A 19,653-nucleotide genomic window follows, 5' to 3' on the forward strand; every position below is an offset into this window, starting at 1 on the left:
CTATCCTAACCTGCCTTAAACGAAAAAATCCCTATCCTAACCGGACTTTTTCCATTCTAACGCTACCTAACCTGCCTTGTTCGAATATATAAGAGCTGCTGTACGAGTATCATCCAGCCTGCCCGTCGATCATTTCGGAATGTTCACATGATGGACTGACTCGATTCACCCATATACCCCTGTTATCGATCCGAGATTAAGTTAGAATCGATTACGATGGGTTACGATGAGTTAATAATGGGTTACGGTGGGTTAGAAATGGGTTACAACGGGTTACGATAGGTTACCATTAAGTTAACATAGATTACAACAGGTTACCACGGGTTAGGATGAATTACCTGTCCGTTCAGGTACAGGATGTTGAGACCCGGGGAGATCGACGGAGGACATCATTTGGAAGCGAAACTTCCTTTTCCGTTTTCTCCTACGCCGCGTACTTTCCGAGTTACGGCCCTCCAAATAACCGACCAATCAGAGCGCAGCATTTTTATTTCCACTGTATCTCCGGTACCACGGGTCGTAAAGAAAAATGGTAAAGAAAGTTTCGTCGCGGAATCCGGTCCCCTATCCATCGCGCCGATCGTGAACGCCCCCTACCTGAACCGACCCTGTCCGTTCAGGTACCGGAAATTGGGACCCGGGGGGATCGACGGCGGACGTCGTTTGGACGCGAAACTTCCTTTTCCGTTTTCTCCTACGCCGCGTACTTTCCGAGTTACGCCGCTCTAAAAAACCGACCAATCAGCATTTTCTTGAAGACTATGTAATTAATACGTATAAATTAATTCTGCAATATACGTGTATGTTTCGTATACAGCTAGTATAGGTATAGCTGACTTGTTATGTCACCCGATTTAGGATCGGACACGCGCTACACGCACGAAAAATTACCGACTAATATGGTTCATCACGAAAATCATACAAGTCTTAAATGAAGACTACAATCACGTGTAATTGCAATTTATTCCATATATTTCCTAATATTAAACTCCCGGTATTAAGGAAATAACCTTATACATTCTACATGAACGTAATCACATTATAGCTGAATTCATTTAGACAGATATTACACAATAGCTTCATCCATAGCTTTAGCTAATGAATGATTTTTGAAATTCTCCAATAAACTTAATGCGGTTTGGCCACTGAAATTCACAACGTTAGAAATAGCACCAAGAGATAAAAGTACTTTTGCAGCTTCCACATTTTGATGTTCCATCGCATGAAACAACGATGTTCTGCCGGATTTGCGGTCCCGTATATTGACATCGGCACCGGCTTCAACCAATGCTGTTATTCCCTCCACATTGTTATTCTGTGTACAGTAATGAATAGCTGCGAAACCTATAACATAAGTAAAATAAATACCTTAATCAGTTCATTTAATATATGTAAATAATTTCTACCAACAAAACATGTGCACTCAAGGGCGCGATCGGTCTCGTTTCACCAAATATTGTATGTTTTCTGTTATATATTTTGTTAGTAACTGAATACATGCTATATCAAATTATTTAAAAAAGCAATACAAAACTAATCCTCAAACCAATCCTGGTTCAAAGGAATTACATATGTTCATAGGTCAAGAATAATTATCACGTTATAATGTAAACAGTGAATTATAACATAATGTACACTGTAATTACCTGCTGTATCAATAACGTTAAGTGCTTCGCGCGGACAAAACGATATGAGATCCGTTAGTCGTGGAGAACATAATTTGCAGGCAAGTAATAATGCTGAAGTGTTAGCACCTGTTAAACTAACAGGTTGAGCCCCAGCTCTCAGTAACAATTGAATTATTGCTTTATTGACATCGTATTCGATCGCCACTTCTAAACTTGACTGAAACAGATAATAAAACGTATCACGTAAATATAATTATAAGTTTGTAACTTGACTGAAAATGATACAAGATAAATATATAATAGCTTCGGTAAAACTATCATTACAATTATCACTTGAAATTAAATGATTTTTTAAAGTTGTAACGGGTCCAAGTGCGAGCGTGCGCAGTGGACAATCGTCATTAAATCGGAGCACTTAGGGCATGCACGGCGACATCGCGAGGAGAGTAGAGGGGCCTCAGGAGGGGGAATCGCGGCTCGCAAGCGCGGAGTGCAAAGACAGACGCTCCTCTCGATTCTCAACTGTGGTAAGGAATAGATCGAAAAGGATTAACACGGAAATTTGTGCCTCACGGATTCGCAGCTTGATCGAACGATGGGCATCGGGACGAATACGTGTAACGCGTTCAGATCGAGACTCGTGTAAAGGCGCTGATGACCGAGCAATGCCGCTCTGATTCAGCATTAGAGCGAGATCCCGGGCTGATCGTCTTAAACTTGATGAGATTATCTTTCAGGACCTGATTCCAGTGGGCCTGGCAAAGCCGCCATCCCACCTGCTTGTCGTTCCACATCCCTAACCGAAAGTCCTACCAACTCCCCGCTGGTCCTGCATTGCAGCAGACCCCGTCGCCATCAATCCTAATAAATCCTTCACCAGCTAATCTCCGCGGCTGGCTAAGTTAGAATGGGTCATACTAACCCCCGTAGAGCTTAGCTCCGGGAAAAGTCATAGACTCACGGAACTAAGTAGTCCGCGACCCGATGATAAAATTTAATCAGTAGGAATAGATTCAGTTTAGGCTGATCAGCCGCATCCACAGTAGGGTTAGAATTCTGACAACAAGGATCAAAAAAGGGAACCTTAACTTAATTTCAGTGTCTCGGCTAACCCTTTGGCCGAACAAAATTCGGATCTCGACTTAAAAAAAAAAGAGGACAAGAAACATAGTCGCGGAAATAGGCACTAATTGCCCATAATATTAACACTTTCCAAATCACATCCGATTACCAAACTTCCGTTATTCTCAAATCCTATCGATTCTATGATGAATCGAAAGAGGGCACCGCTGACGGAATAAGCCGCTCTAACTGAAAATCTATCTCCCATCCTTTCCCTTCAGGCAATTCGTGACATAAGAAAAGGAAGCGCCTTTAATTGGAATAGGATTGCGCCTAATTTAATTAAAGCGGTCCAAAAACTAAGGAAAATTCACAGAAAATTAAATTGCCAACTTGCTTTAAACGGTTCGACTCCGGAACACCTGTCAATAGAAAAACTCACTCAAACCGGATTCGGTCGGTAGGCCCCCCAAGTCCCCAAATATTGACACGTTCAGCTGATCGTTCGCGAACGCTCTCCTCGCTCTCTCGCTAGTCTCACGTCTTCGAATATTATAGTTAAATTAAATTCAAATCTCAGGAATCGTGAGGCTCGAACCCTTGAAGGCTGCAATTATTCCTTACCATAGGGTCGGTGCAGACCACTACAAACTACAATATTCTAATCACGATGAAGTTTTTATGTTCAATATGCAGAACACAAAACCATGAATGCCACTAGAATTGATACTTAATGATCAAAAGGAAATATACCGAGTGGTCCACTGAAAACCGAACACCTCAATTTCTGACTTGGATTTGAAGGAAGTAAAAATGTCTTAACAAAAGTTGGAGGGTATTGCAGACCACATTTTAAGCACGAAAGACTTCTACTCCAGTGTCATTTTTTCCAGAGTTATCCAGATCGTCAATGTTGTTGAAGTGAAACTAGGTATCTTCTATGTAATCCCATTAATGTATGAATCAAGACGAATTCAACGCGTATAATACAATAGTGTATTCGAATAATAATACTTTTAAACTATCGGAACTAGTTTCGCACGAGTTCTTGATTTTCAGAAAAACAAGGTAACAATGTTTATTGGGTAAATGTTACATTTAGGGGATCCACCCCCGATGACCTTGACCTTGACATATGTTGTTGTTGTTCAAGAGAAAGTAATTGGAAATGAGAACGCCGTGACTGTACAATTTCTTTTTAATTTGTCACGCATTGTTTTTTTGCTAATTGTGCGCATTAATATTTAAAAAAAAATTAAACATTACACCTAACCTCATAAAAAATTAGAAATTAAACTTAAAAACGAGGGTTAAGAAACTTGTGCCGTTGAATGACGCAAAAAAAAAAGTAGAAATTAAATTTGAAAACAGTATTATTTGGCGAACATTACAATAATAATTATAAATTCTACGAGTACACTTTGGGTGCTCGCTAAATAATATTGTTTTCAAGTTTAATTTCAACATTTTTTTGCGTCACTTAACGGTACGGGTTTCTTAATCCTTCATGTCTATTTCAATTGACGTTTACATTTATCCATTCAAATTTGCCGGGGTGAAAATTCTGCAAAGTAGTGGGCGTATTTAGTTCTTATTTCTGAGGAGATGGCGCTGAAAACCGTATACGCAAAAGCACGTTGCGGCCTTACGGAACCTACCACTCTATCTAATACTCTCTGCTTTCCAGTGTTTTAAATGCCCACAATGACGATTGGGTAATTTCGCGTTTCTCGACGTTTTGGCGTGTATTAAGTAAACCAAGTAGTTTACCGTAGAGAATCGTAGAAAACCAGTGAATTACGTTTCCAATATAAGAAATACAGTACATTCACAATATACAGCATCCGCTAGATCATAAACGTCTTTTAGCACACATGTAAACACGGAAATATTTTTAAAGAATAATAAATTAATTTGGCACTTGTGTTCAAAATTGTTTGGAATTTTACGTTTGCAATACGGTGGTTGCCGCAAATGCATGATATATGTATTTACTATGTTATAAACATCTTGTAGCGCATATGTAAACCAGACAAACTTTTAAGAAATGCATTTGGCGTTTGTTAAAAATTCGTTTGACTTAACATGGTTTAATATCAAATTTATAACTGGATTTATTATTTTCTGTTTAGAAATAGGGCGTAATATACTTCATGCTCGCATAAAAAATTAGGCATATATTATACATTGTAATATACACATAGAAAATCACATATATTACATGACGTATTACACCTACCCAATCCTCCCCACAATCTACATGCTCCGCATCAAAAAGTAACCATCCCACCCTAGAGACGAGGTGACAGACAAGAGAAATTATTGAAAACTAAACTTTTGAAGTTGACGAAAAAGCATTAAATATATGCTCACAAAAAGATGTTTACATTTTGTTATTTTTTAATTTCGACTAAAAGGTGTCAAATCGTCATTTTTTAGCCTCGACTGAAAGATGCTAAAATCTGGTGCATAAGACGTCTTTTCGTTTTCTTTTTGTCGACTATATGTTATAATCAACGGATGACTTTTTGGAAAATTTGTCATCTTATAGATATCTTTTAGCTATTGTGGTACAAACTGAAATAGTTTAAAAATAGATAAATCATGTCAAAGTCAGATTTGGAAATGACTGTATTTTTTTTTCTTCGAGCTACAAAAGAAAATGAAACTACTACAAACGATTCTAAGTGTGAATCTGTTCCAAATTTTTAATTATTTGAAAATGATAGACAGACGTTTTCTTTAATTTCTGTATTCTTTCAGTTTGAGCTACAAACGAAAACAAGGTCACTACAAACAACTACAAACAATTGAGAATTATGTGATCATCTAAAATATGTTTAAAAATATCAGACATTAAGTAGATATAGCTGATATATTTTGATCAAAACTTTCTGCCACGGTATCTTTTACTCAACGGGCAAACAAAAACTAATAAGAAAATGTGTTACCGAGTATTGCTTTACAGAATTGGTAAAGAATAAACCAAAAACATGATTGGTTCCTACAATGGAAACGAGGGATCAGATAGAACACCTTTGAATTTTAAAACTATTAAACAGAAAAGCATTCAATAACATTAGGATATGAAGATTATCTGTCACAAACATCTTTTAAAGTCCTACTATTAGTCGTTTTACATCAACCCACATATGTTAATATTTACAAAATCATTCTCTCATCTGCTGAGTAATTCGTGAAGTGATAACAACTTTGAGTGCATACATAGAACAGATAATAATAATAAACATGTAAAATGTACACAATTGGCTGAAATATGTTAGATAAAAATACATACCCGTCCATCTGTAGAAGGTATGTCAGGATCTTCATTGCAAGCTTTTAGCATTAATAGCTGTCGATGAACTTCCTGCTCGTCATTGTTCAAAACTGCTCTGTGAATGCCCAACATGCCATTTTCATCTGCCTGTTTCATCATTGCAAAATCTACTTTCAATTTATTATATACTTTTTGTTCAAATGATACAAGAGGTTCTTCCAAAAGGGGTTCCGGAATTGTAGAAGCTTTATTTCCAAATTCCTTGTTGAATAAGGCATACAGATCTTGCTCTTCAGTCAGAGATGGTAAATTTGGATTACTTTGATCACAATATAGAAAATCATCACAATTAAAATTAATATTTGATAGCTCCCGATTGTCTCTATCTTTCTTCTTCATTCTCTTAAGATTTCCAGAGTCTCCTGCAATTGCTATAAAATCTTCCTGATCCAAAAGTCCAAATACTTGTGTCTGTGTCTGTGAATTGCGTACAACAATGGATGGCGATGGTGGCCGTAACGGCACTTGTCTTTCTATACCTATTCCGCAATCTGCCAGAGCTTTAAAAGCCTTTTCACGAAGTTCTTTATTCTTAATACTACTTAGAGCTTCCTCAACAATACTTAAATTGTCTGTCAAATTTGTTGAATTTCCCTCATTTTCTTCAATCAATGTACATGTTTCAATTTGCTTTTCTGCAGTCTTACTTATTTTAGTTGTTCTTAGTGGAAGCATAATCTTTTGGACTTTCGAAGGTCTTGTTAATGCAACAGTTTTATTATAATGATTTTCATGATTGTAACTTCTTTTATTTACACGATTAAAGCTCTGTTCGGTTCCGTCATTATGGATACTTACACTACTTTTGGAATCACTTGTTCTCTTTCCATAATTCAATATACTACTTTTTGCATGTATTTCATTGGAGATAACTTCACCTTCATCAGAAATTTCCATTTTAATTATTCCTTCTGTTTTATTTTTAATAATTGAATTACTTTGCTTACTCACATTTTCCCACAACTTATCTTCGACACCTTTTGTATCCAATGGCACAGAAATGCCAACTGGCACGCAACTCAAATTTTTACGCTGAATATTAAATTGAAATGTCGTGTTTCGGGTTTCATTAGATTTTAATTCATTCAAATGTACAGAGCCACCATTTTCTCCATTAGATGGTTGGCATGAATTTTCAGGTTGTATAATAACTAATTTTTTCGGTTGAGATATTTTACCTCGGTAATTAGAATCTGATTCAATATTATGCAAACTAATTTCGGTTTCGATTAATCGTGGTGCAGATACAATACCATGAGACGATGGTACCTTCATAGGACACTGATTCCTACTTGATAATTCTACTGTATTTGGTTCCTTTCTAATAGCATTTTGTGATTTCAAAACAGAAAAAACACTCACCTTATTTGACTGTTTAGCAATTGTTATGGTTTTTCCTGATAACTTATTACCTGGCTGTGATAATAGCTGCACATTAAATTCTCCCAGATCTCGTCCATCTGCTGATTTCAGTTTCAATTTTTGCAACTTACTCGAAACATTCGTATCATTACCCAAAAGAAATTTTACTGATAATGGACTGGATGTATTCATTTCGGTACCAGTCTTATTAAGAATTGACTTGTTTACTGTGATTTGACTGGGAAACTGTTGAGGCAAATTAAACTCTCGAACACATTCATTCACTTCCAATCCCATGTTATTTAATGTCTGAATCCTTTTGGGGAATGACTCAACCACTGAATCCATGTAGTGATTACTCAAGAACTAATGTACTATTTATTCAAAGTAAAAGTTGGCGAAGCTTTTCCTCTACACTTGTAGGTTCATTGTCTAACCTAAAATACAACAATTAGGTGTCTTACAATTTCACAACTTTAATTTCTTTCATCCATCGCCAAACCAGCTTTATATAATCTCATAGTATTCGATAATTTAAGTCAAATCAGAGATATTCACCTTCGTCCATGATTTAACATCGGAAAATAGTAACAGAGAAGGAATCACCATGCTGCAAATACAAAACGGGACATCCCTGTGTTTCAGAACACCTACTCCCGCCATTCTGCCTCAAACCACATCCAACCATGGACGTAAGAATATATGGGATGGAGCCCAAATTCTCATCAGGGGGGATAGCCGGCGCGTCGAAAGGGGAGGGGAAGGACGGTCATATTGTTGTGTTCATTTTTCAGCCTCCTGATTGGTAAGTCATCTGCTTCAAATTTGCGGTTTGCTCCTTTGACCATATAGATATGGATTGCAGGCTACTCGTATTTTATCAGGTATTGACAACTCGAAAGGCGAGACCAATTTAATAAACCGTGGTGCAGGCCCGAATCATGCTCCAAACGGGAGTGAATTTCATATATATTTAATTCGATCGAGATAACATAATACACGGGGGCCAACAATCTAAAGCGAAGTGAACCTCCCCCAAAAAAAAAAAAATCTCACTACAACGACACTTTTGCAACTTTCAAGAAAAGTGTAGTATGTATGTATGTACATACACCGGCATTCATCGATGGTTTCCTCGCGGACCTATTGCCCTCTCCGGCCTCGCAATGTACTAGCGGCGGGAGCAGTGCGGAATTTGAATCACCAAGGGCAGAATGGATTTTCTAAAGAAAAAAAAATGTTTATAAACAAAAACAATTAATGATAATTATTTACATATTATTGTGAAGTGTCCCTGACATTATTAACAGAATTTCTTAAAGAATATATTAAAACAAGTTTTATTAAATGTTAACAAGATTCTTAGCGATTCAATTGTTTCATCCACTGAAACGACGTTAGAATATTATCTTAGCTTAAGAAAAATAGTTAATTAATATTTATACAGTGAAATGTTGGAAAAATGGAAAAGTTACAATGCATGCGCTTTCGGACATTGAAGCGGAATCATGATTTCATGTCTCTTATATATTTACGTTCTACACCTTCAGGAATTCTGCCCCTTGGGCGATTCAAATTCCGCGCTGCTCCCGCCGCTACTACCGTGCGGCCAGAGAGGGCACTAGGTCCGCGAGGAAACCATTGATGAATGCCGGTGTACATTTTCTGCGGCAAATCAAAATCTCTCATTCGTTCGTCGAATGACGCCGTTGGATTGATGAAATATAGGCCCTGCTCAGCTCTGCTCTACGCCAAATCACGTGGAATTACCGTGAAGTTATACTTAAATATGTTTGACTGAAAGTAAATAAAACTACATAATTAATATTTTGTAATAATATTTCGTACTTTTTAACTAGAACTTCGAAGTGCATTGAAAGCAGGATGATGACACTCCTTAGGGAGGAATGTTACGCGGAAGTTAGTTCACCTACTCCAAGCAAAGACTGCGCTAGTGCTGTGACTTCTCACTCTAATAGAAAGAGAGCAGCAGAGAAAAAAATATTCTAACCAATAGCAAGAGACTCCAGGAGGCGCAGCGTAGATACGCATGAAAATAGTCGAGTCAAGTGAACCCAAGTGAACCTAACCTCGATTAGTGGCAATATTTTTACAAGTTTCATTTACCTCGGATATTAAATCGCGAACGTGAGTTTGTGAGTAAAAGTGTAAACCAAGAACAGTTTGTAGTTTCTTAGTATAATAATTGTAATAATTAAATAGATTAAATGCGATCTATAGATCGCATTTAATCCATGAAACTAATTATAACAGAAATTAAATTTGTATAGAAATTATATAACGAATATTTATACACTCATAATAATTAATATTTTTATCTTAATATATATTTTACTTTTTAACTAATATTTAATGTAATTATTTCAGTTCTTACAGTGATTTATAACAGGCGTTGCGTCACTGACACTTTTGTTACTTCTTTTATGTTTAATATACTGTTTTCTTACATTTGTGTGTGTCAGTTTAAGCGTCTGTTTTAATTATTGCAAGTACTTCTTAAATCCCGAAAATATCCCTTCGTTTAATAAATGAATTTGAATAGCCCGCCAAATAATTTAGTTCACGAAAAAGGTTTACTCCAACCGAAAATGGCGGTAGTACATAAGCGTTACATCCCAATCATGGCAGTGTTACTCCCCTGATTGAGTTATTATTTAATTGAAAAAACCTCAAGTATAATCAATCACCTGGAATTTTATTGCTTGCCACTTTAGTCTTGACCTATTGATTTTAAAACTTTTATTTTCCAGAATTATGAGTTGTTTCATTAAATTTTGTTTCTTTACCGATTACGATAAATGTTAACTTGAAATTATATTTAGAATACCTATATAGACTGCAAACTCCCCCGATGGCTACAAATACAGACTGCCGCAACAAAATTTGATGGAATTTCTAGACCTGTATATAAAACCATGTTCTCAACATAAATTCACCAGATTCACGTTACCTCAAAGTCAAGATGGAATTAAATACAAGAATGAGTCACAATATAAATTGCTGTTAACAATTCAGACACTATTTGCAAAGATAGTTCTAAGTTCATTTTATATAGTTCTTATTCCATGTACAATATAACTTTTTGTATTAAAAAATCAAGATTAGACTCGCCTTTAATTGTCTAAAAATTCATGAAAGTCCGCTGAATTCGTTTCTAATTCGATCTCGTCCAGAGATGGTCCTTGCTGGAGCGCAGGTAATTCTACAAACAAACGAAACAGACACTTTTTTTCCTAACTAATATAACTATAAATTACATAATTTTTTGCAACCTAAATTATAGAAGTTACAGCTGTATCAATAATCTATATGATGCTCAAGTTCATTAATAAGTTGAAATTTTATTAAAGATAGCTAACGTACTGAGAAGGCACCCTGTATTTTTATATTCTTCCAGTTCTTGTTTAAAAGCTTCTTCAAATGTCTCTTGTCTTTCTCGTAATGTTTTCTGTTGTTTTATTTCATGTTGCAGTACTTTATTGGAATGTTCCTCAGCCAACTTAGCTGAAAAATAAGCAAATTCACAATATAATTTAGGGGGAAAAATGTTCAAACTGGAGACAAAAGTATCATCGAAAAACCAATAGAACAATTCTGTTGAGTACCTCTCACAGAGTCTAATTCAGATAATTTCTTTTCTTTATACAAAGCCAATTGAAATCTATGATCTAGTTGTCGACTTTGTAAATCCAATATTTCATTTAAATCTTCCAATTTAAACATTGCTCCTTCAACTTCCTCAAATAATTCTTGCAAAGATCCTGCAAATATGTTATCATGAAACGATTACTATACAGAGAAGCGATTATGCTTTTATATAACCTACTGAATTTATAAGATTGCATATAATAAGTAATGTACCAATTTGGTCCATTAATATTTGAATTTCATTGTTTATTTTTGGTATGGAAGCTATAGAGCTATTCAGGCAAGAAACACCATTCCACTCTTCTTGCAGTCTTTCATATATGTTTGTAATAAGTGTATCTGCTTCCTGAGCCTTTTCAGCATTTAATTCAGCGAGTTCATGCAATTCGTTCCATTGTAACTGAAAATAATGCAGAATATCTGCTCCTGCACCATAGTTAATATTTCGTACATTTGCTTTCTTCTTAGGTTTTGAACTTTCGGATGTCGTTAAGCCACGTATACTGCAACAGATTAAATGACAAATGTGTGTTGTATAAAAAACATATTCAGTGTGTATAATCCCCTGCTTCATCCGATGAATGATTACCTAGCTGATAAACCTTCTTGGACAGTTTGAAATTTGTTACGCAATGTACCAAACATTCTGATAGGTTAACCGAACTTCCTTTAAATTATAAAAATTGACACATCTGGTTGGACAGCGACATCTCAAAATACAACATGCTCTTTAAATTATTTACGTTAAACTACTTAAGTTCATTAGATGTGTCACTATTTCTTTTGTAGTATAAAATTAAAAGCTTTAAATAAATTAATAATACAAACTTTGTTGAAAAAAATACTTTTTAAGATATATCTGCCTTTCTATCCTTTACCCAATTATTGACTATGCATGTAAATGATTATTTCAACAACTGATTTGACTATCATGTCAGTACACAACGAAATACAAAGATATGCATGCTTCAAAAGTGTTTCCACTTCAACCGGAGTAACACAGATCAGCAGAGAGGGGTTTTATCTGAGATTCCGCCGTTCTCAGCAGTTCTCAGTAAGCTCCTTGTCGCTTAGCAGACCCGAGATGAGTTGGGAGATTGCTTACGACAGAGATGCCCTGCTTACAGGCAGAGTTGCACGATCGCATCCTGTGCTGCCCTCTGGTTTCGTACGTTAGCTTTCACTGTTTTTGCCCCCCCCGGCCCAAAGGCGACGCAACGAATTTCTGGTAGGGGCTCGCGCACTGTGGTGTCAGCAGGTAGGACAACAGTACCTATATACGCAGTTCAGGCAAACGCCGCAAGCGACGCTCCGCTAGGGCAACACGCAATCACACCTTAGTTCGATCTCTATCTTAGATCGATTTCTATAAGAAAAAGAAGAATAACGACGAAGTACCAAAACCGCGGTCTATTAAGTTTTATAACAAAGAAAGTTTATATATGCCAAATAGGCTCAATAATAAGTACTGTGATTACATTGATACAGTGTTTTATTTATCATTAATAAAAAATAAATAATAGGCGAACGAGTCGGATAAAATATTGCTAACACGCACGTGGCCGAACGCGCCATAGCACTTGTGGGGATTGTCAAATATGTTTCACCACTTTATCTATAGTTATTGCTTTATTATCACAGAAAAAAGGAGCGGATTTCCACGCGCGCTCTAGAATTGGTCACACCATCTTCTCCTCAATTTTCAACCGTTTTTTAAAACATTTTACGACTAGTCGTCTTTTCGTTCCAGGTAAGTACAGTAATGTACACACGGGGTAACGCAGTTTGCCCCGTCCTGAACGCATCGCACTCATCGCGCGCTACGCCCCTGGTGGTCGATGACCGGACTTCGTCCCGGGCCCGCCACACACCCCAATGGCGGTGCCATCTACCAGTCGCCGTTGGTGGCTCACATACTCGTGATGGTAATACCATGCGGGTGTTGAAGGTGGTAGCTTACCTACGCTTACCGACACTGCTCGCTTATGATGGTAAGAGAAGAACACTCGTGACGCCCTCTTTGACTTTAACCTTCACTTACCTTATTTATTTTATCCGCAAATGGGGGGAATAAAACATGGACGTAAGAATATATGGACGGAGCACAAATGAGAGGGGCGAGTGACTAAAGAAGCAAGGGGGAAACACGTAGAAAGTACGGTAAGGTAGTGTAGAGCAGTTCCAAAAATCTTAGCTTCCTGATTGGCTGAGATCTCGTTCAAACGTTTAGTGGGAAAACAGAAAGCAACATACAATATGCCCACTTGTATTGTAAAAACGTATAAAAACTATTGTTTACGTAAAAGTTCGGCGAAAAGAAATAAACTAGAATTAATGGGAATTATGAAGAAGGTGTCGTTGAATCTGTGGAACCCTGAGTTCGGGTATTTGTACCGAGCTGTTATGCCGAAACGTCGATTCCAGTACCTTTTGCAAAATCTTCGGTTTGACGACAAGAATACACGAAATGCAAGAAGAACAGAACACGCTTTAGCCCCTATAAAATATCTGTGGGATGCATTCATTGCAAATTGCAAGACGTATTATTTACTATCTACTAATTGTACGATCGACAAACGACTTCTGGGATTTCGTGGCCGTTTCGGAACGAGGGTATACATAGCTAATAAGCCGGATAAACGCGGAATAAAATTTGTCACCTACAACAATGTGCAAACATCATACATGCTAAACGCTGAACCTTATATTGGGAGGGTAGAAACAGCCAGATGAGACACCGTGCCGAGTTATTACATCAAGAAATTGATTAAGTAGATACACAATTCTCAACGCAACGTCATCTGCGATAACTGGTTCATGTCCATAAAAATTGTTCAAGAAATGAAGGACAAATATTCCTTGCAGTGGTTGGCACATTACGAAAAAACAAGTCCGAAATACCAGCGACTTTTACACAACCAGCTGCTACCGGCACGGTGCGGTACGTCAACGCCGATGGAATGACGTTACTTTCCTACTTTCCGAAAAAAAAATAAGGTAGTTTTGCTATTATCCAGCTTGCACAAAACCGTCCGTATGAATGAATGAAGAAATCAGGAAGCCAGAAATCGTGGGTTTTAACAACGCCACAAAAGGTGGAACGGACACATTTGACGAGCTCTGTAAGCATTACACAAGCCGAATCACCAAGCGATGGCCTATGCGCCTCTTTTTCGGGATGCCGGATCAGGCAGGAGTGAACAGCGCTATTTTATATAATTTGAGAGAAGCCAACCCTGCCTTGAATCGTCGCGCTTTTTTGAAAGAATTAGTTCGCAGTCTGATAAAGCCGCACTTAGAAGAACGTCTGCGAAAACCCACGTTACGTAGATGCATCAGAACCTTGATTGTCGAAATTCTCGGGGTGAACAAACGTGACTCCTTGACAACGAGTAAACTCGAAAAGTGAAAACGGTGTTCGGTATGTAATTGTAACTGCAAACTATAATTATTTCGGCGCTTATGTATTTCTATAGCATGTGTGTTCAGTGTTGAACCCCCCAATCTTTTCCCTGCAACCTTAATCATAAGAATGGCGTCAGATTTCTTTTTAATCTACATTACAATGTACTTACTTTCCTCTTAGCAAATATAAAATTAGGCATGCATTTGTTTATCTCAAGCTTCGTTCAACACGATATATCTCAATAAAGAACTATATATACAATTTCAATATCAAATTATGGAAATATTAAAGTAATTCATATCGACATCTTGCCACATACGAATAGTGTAAATTTACTGATCACTACTTACTAGCATATACTGCTAATAGGGATAAGTTTATTCAAATATAGAAATGGCAGTTAACCTAAGGAATAAAATGCAAAAAATGTTCACAGTAACCATAGCCAGTGACTGAGATGATAATCCTACAACCTTATTATTTTATCCAAACATTTGGATTTTAGATAGTGATAATCTTAAAAAAAAAAAGAAAAAAAAATAGAAAATAATACCTACTTTATTAATTGAATATGCATTGCACATAAATATAATCTGAATATGGTAAAGATTGTATTAATGATTCAACATTATTTAATTGTATAGAAATGAAATACTTTTATTCATCATCTTGAATAACTGTAGTTTTCTCAGATACATATAAACCATCTAAGAACTTCCTGATGTCTTTGTTTTTCACGGTCGTTGACTGCTGAATCAATGCAGCTGAAACACAAAATAAAATGTGTACATCCAAATATTTTAGTATACATGCATTATTATTATGGCATACAAATTAAGAGGATGCTAAACCTTCCTACAATTGTCGGCTGCATGACGATTTACGAATTCACAAAAAAAAAAAAGGCTATTGATGAAATGGAAAATGTTAGTCTAAAATGATACATTACTAACAGAGTAATGAAATGGCCATTCAAATTTTATCGTGATGAAAAAAAAAAAATGATACTAAAAATATGCAGATTCTGTTACCATCCAGACTGTCGCCAGCAAAAAATATATGTCCAAGTAAAAGAATCTGGAATTCATTCACGTTTGGGATGATCATGCTTCCATAGAAAAGTGGTAAATCACTAAGAAACCGTTTCCAAACAATTTTTAAAAAGAATAATACATGAAATCTGTGAATTCGATTTATACGTGTCATTCTCACGTGACAACCCTACAACGTTCGTCATGATTGACAATGATATTTAGGTTGGAGTCATACAAACAGATGACGACATAATAGTCTTCTAATATAATAAATATACTGTAATACAAACATTAGGAAAATTAGATTAATTGAATGGTATTTAATGTGGTTGTTGAAAATTTGTTCAAACTTGTTCGAACTTTAATACAAACAAGCAAAAGTAAGTAACTGATCGCAGTATTTTATGTTGTCTGTAGAGTGTGCAAGAGCACATTTTCTCATTTTTTCCATGGGATGCCATAATAACCGGTAATGCTGATGCTTATTTTTGTTTCATTATCCAAATGGTATTTGGATCGATTCGGATCGGATCCTTCAAATTCGTCATTAGTTTTAGTTTCTCATATATATTTAGACATGTCTAAGTTCAAAATGAAGATTTGAAATAAATAAAATTTTGAAAGATCACTTTGGCAATGTAAAGTGTAAAAGAATTCCTTAATTTCTATCAAGGATTCTAAATTCAGTAATATTTGAAGGTACAAGATGCACTTATAGATAATTTTATCATTTCGAAGGTAATCGATACGTAACTAATCACAGGAATGTTTTAAACACATAAGAATCCTGAAATTAGAGTTGGGAATTTAAATAAATTACATACCAGATCGTGAAACATCTTCTAAAGAATTTCCCTCCAATATTAATTCATCTTTTTGCTTAGCTGAATTGCTAACGGTTACACCAGGTGCCATTTTCACACGTCTGATGTACTTTTCTCCCAAGAAATTACGAATTTCAATAACGGTATTGTTCTCCGTAGTAACACAATTAATAGGAAAATGAGCGTATACAGCTCGCATCTTGTATTGGTATCCTTTAGTCACACCTTTCAACATGTTTTCAATATGGGAACACACGGTACGGACTGCTGCAAGTTCTTTCTTTGTGCCAAACCATTTCTCAACTTTGAGTACTTTTGGGCTAACCATCTGGGGAATACAAATATAACTTGCTTAAAATTATATACTTTAGTACTCTACGAAAATATTACTGTACATTAAATTATCAGTAAAAGATTAATCATTTATTAAATCAAATGAAGGGGAATCCAGGTAACATCATATAAAATTATTTATTAAAATATTTGTTACAAAAACTAAAACTTAACATTTCTTAGAGTAATTTGCAGAATAAATTTTAAATCATTTAAAGAAAAACCACTTGGAATTTAGTAACATTATTATTTGTAACTTATTCGTCAGGTTTATTCACAATTTTGTAACATAAGCCCTGTATTTCTGAATTATGGTATTATCAAAGGTGTTCCTTAACACGTTCCGTGCCGCGTCGGACATATACGCCCCACGGTTCGTTTATGACAGCGTACTCGTCATTTGTTTCGGCACTGAATGTGTTAAGGAGGAATGGTATGATTTAAAAAAAGTCCGAGTTGACCGTGCTGCTGCGTAAGAGTTAGCAGTGGCAACACATGTGACGTAAGGGCCGTTACTATATCATGCCGCGGAAGTCATGACACTGCAATTTTTATATCAAGCAGCTCTATCTCAATGCTATTGAATGCTAGAGTCACCGGGTGCTAAGCCTCAACAAAAATGTCATACTTCACGTAAAGAAATAAGAACTTTGTTAATAAGAAATTTCATTCAAAATCAGATATCTATTGTACTACACAACAAAAGAACTCGACACTTATAAGTTTTGTACTTTTTTGAAATGCGTGTACATATTACATGTAGTGGGGAATTCTAAAAGGGCCCTGGTAAGTATGTTTATGTAAGTAACGGTTTTTGCCAGTCGTCCAATTTGCATCTTCTACAGCGCATGACATCACGACATACGACTACCGCTTGTGGCAAAAATTCGCTCAAGTTTTTTGCGAGCGAAATGTCCTTATTAACAGCTTCGTATATGTACACCAAAAAAATGTTGAATTCAATGGCAGTTCCCAATGACAGAGTATGAAGTTGACAACTTTTCACCCATGGCCTTTTTTTTTATTTTCATTAGTGGTTCTATGTAACAGTGCTGTAAGCATTGAACGAATAACGGACACAAGCCATGATGGACTGCCATACCACATTCATGGACTGCCAGTACAGATTTCTACTCATTATTTATATTTTTTCAGACAAATAATTTAAAAATCTGGTTCTACAGAGTTATACAGCAGAGAAGGCTGTAATTTCATCCATTCAAGTTATTCAAAGTACAACCTGTACGAACATTTCTGGGTGCGAAGGTATCCCGTTTCCAGCTCTTATAGGTCAAACAGAGAAACTGATGTACCATTTCCCATTAAATAAGACATACATTGCATACCATTTAAGTTTATTCATCAAAGTGCAATTAAGAAAATATTGAATTGTATCGCGATTTGACATGACATGGTACCAAATCCGTCATCAAACCAGTCATTCTCTGAATAATGAATTAATGGCTGTTGCCTTGTTATGATTCAATCACTGAAATATTGCAAAGTGCAGTTTAGATTTAATTTTTGGTAATTAAAGAAAAATGTTAAAGGTTGATAATTACATTGATGAACTTTAGAAATTGTAAAAGTCAATGATGCCCTTTGATTTTGTTAATGATTGTATTTGATCGTTCAGTTGAATTTAAGATAATGAACACAAATCTTAAAATATTATCTAAGCATTATAACTTACACGAATATCCAAAGCAAGATGTTTGAATGAGCGTTTCAATATACCCCGAGGCCCTTTTACTGTCACCATCCTAGATTTGACTGATACGGATAATCCATCTGGGATTTTTACCGTTTGATTGGTAACAATCTGCTTCATTTTGTTGCTGAAAAGTACAATTGTATTATAATACAATAATACAGTTTTTATAATTTAAATTACCATTACATAAATATAATATTTATAGAGTAATAATCCAATACCACCCCTAACAAACAATGTGTTAAAAGCACTTAGGATATAACTCTTAAAACAATTACATCTCCACTTAGTAATACATTAAAAATAACTAAAATAACTAACATTATGCAAATTGAAATATATAAGTTTTAAAGGTTTCCAAAAGTAATCAGACTGGATCTCACATGGTATAATTATATGCAAGAAATAGTACAAAGTAACTACATTAATTCTGAATGATGTTTGATATTTTAAAATGCATTAATAAATATATAAGATAGAACAATATATATAGCTATTAAAACGAAAGTGAAATTATAATCAAAGTTTGTGAAAGAGATTAAAATAGAGATTCTGATTAGTCGACACACCTTTTTCAAATTATTTTATTTTTCAACTTTATTTATTATCAAAAATAAACGACTTTTATCTTCCATACTGCAAACTAATACAGCAAAAAAAGTTGACTACATCAGAGTTACCTGGTATTGCTGTAGATTTAATTAATGAATTTCTTCAACTAATGTTGCAACCCCTAAAACTCATACATGAACCTTGTTTTATGAAACATTAAATTATATAAAGGAATAAATTAAAAAATCAAACTGATACAAAATTATTAATAAAAACAACTCCCGGCTTAACCAATGTTTTCATTTCCATAAATACTAAATCAGTTTGATCTAAAACATACGTTTGCTTGACTTTCTTAGTCACAGAGGTTAGGATCAATTTTGTTGAAAACTGATATTTGATGAATAAAAATTGAAGTATTCGATACATGCTAACTATCTACAATTGAGGTATACATACACTATTTATGATATTTTGTTAGAATAAGATTGATTGAAGTGGATGAAAATGATTCCCCATACGCCGTACCTGTCACTTGGAAAACAGAAACCGGAAAAGACATGGGTACGACCTTTGAGTATATAAGTATGGACTATTAGAAGCTGACCTAAAGTCGGTCGAAAAGATCTCAGCGCCCCCATGTAGATAGAACTAGCGGCGTAAGCCTAGTTCGGACATATACACTGGACTCCGTCGATGGTTTCCTCCTGTCTGCTCTACCCTCTCCAG

General features: G+C 35.7%; 3 protein-coding genes across 8 annotated transcripts; all 3 read right to left on the reverse strand.

Annotated features, from left to right (window-relative positions):
* Nucleotides 1-932: 932 nt before the first annotated feature.
* On the reverse strand, nucleotides 933-8,061 carry LOC105694743. Of its 3 annotated transcripts, none has more exons than XM_023432455.1 (4): nucleotides 7,951-8,061; nucleotides 5,989-7,829; nucleotides 1,647-1,845; nucleotides 933-1,344 (listed from the first exon to the last, which is right to left on the reverse strand). In XM_023432455.1, exons 2-4 carry the CDS (start codon nucleotides 7,738-7,740, stop codon nucleotides 1,067-1,069), a joined length of 2,229 nt encoding a protein of 742 aa, XP_023288223.1. In that variant the 5' UTR covers nucleotides 7,741-7,829; nucleotides 7,951-8,061; the 3' UTR covers nucleotides 933-1,066. The 3 variants fall into 3 exon arrangements, with proteins under 3 accessions (XP_023288223.1, XP_023288228.1, XP_023288225.1); XM_023432460.1 differs by lacking the exon at nucleotides 7,951-8,061 and having other exon boundaries at nucleotides 5,989-7,351; nucleotides 7,443-7,574; XM_023432457.1 differs by lacking the exon at nucleotides 7,951-8,061 and having other exon boundaries at nucleotides 5,989-7,943.
* A 2,026-nt stretch (nucleotides 8,062-10,087) lies between these two features.
* On the reverse strand, nucleotides 10,088-12,126 carry LOC105694657 (dysbindin protein homolog). 3 transcript variants are annotated; one of them, XM_012415527.2, is made up of 6 exons: nucleotides 11,651-12,126; nucleotides 11,275-11,564; nucleotides 11,019-11,174; nucleotides 10,777-10,917; nucleotides 10,525-10,615; nucleotides 10,088-10,314 (listed from the first exon to the last, which is right to left on the reverse strand). In XM_012415527.2, exons 1-5 carry the CDS (start codon nucleotides 11,704-11,706, stop codon nucleotides 10,527-10,529), a joined length of 732 nt encoding a protein of 243 aa, XP_012270950.1. In that variant the 5' UTR covers nucleotides 11,707-12,126; the 3' UTR covers nucleotides 10,088-10,314; nucleotides 10,525-10,526. The 3 variants fall into 3 exon arrangements, with proteins under 3 accessions (XP_012270950.1, XP_012270952.1, XP_012270951.1); XM_012415529.2 differs by lacking the exon at nucleotides 10,088-10,314 and having other exon boundaries at nucleotides 10,435-10,615; nucleotides 11,651-11,771; nucleotides 11,907-12,126; XM_012415528.2 differs by lacking the exon at nucleotides 10,088-10,314 and having other exon boundaries at nucleotides 10,435-10,615; nucleotides 11,651-11,771; nucleotides 11,890-12,126.
* A 2,969-nt stretch (nucleotides 12,127-15,095) lies between these two features.
* Nucleotides 15,096-19,602, reverse strand: LOC105694736 (60S ribosomal protein L9). Of its 2 annotated transcripts, none has more exons than XM_012415672.2 (4): nucleotides 19,453-19,602; nucleotides 18,352-18,496; nucleotides 16,326-16,653; nucleotides 15,096-15,231 (listed from the first exon to the last, which is right to left on the reverse strand). In XM_012415672.2, exons 1-4 carry the CDS (start codon nucleotides 19,563-19,565, stop codon nucleotides 15,125-15,127), a joined length of 693 nt encoding a protein of 230 aa, XP_012271095.2. In that variant the 5' UTR covers nucleotides 19,566-19,602; the 3' UTR covers nucleotides 15,096-15,124. The 2 variants fall into 2 exon arrangements, with proteins under 2 accessions (XP_012271095.2, XP_012271096.1); XM_012415673.2 differs by having other exon boundaries at nucleotides 19,384-19,522.
* Nucleotides 19,603-19,653: the final 51 nt, after the last annotated feature.

The sequence above is a fragment of the Orussus abietinus genome, unplaced genomic scaffold (genome assembly GCF_000612105.2).
Source record: "Orussus abietinus isolate OABI.00-Male unplaced genomic scaffold, Oabi_2.0 scaffold48, whole genome shotgun sequence".
NCBI lineage: Eukaryota > Metazoa > Arthropoda > Insecta > Hymenoptera > Orussidae > Orussus > Orussus abietinus.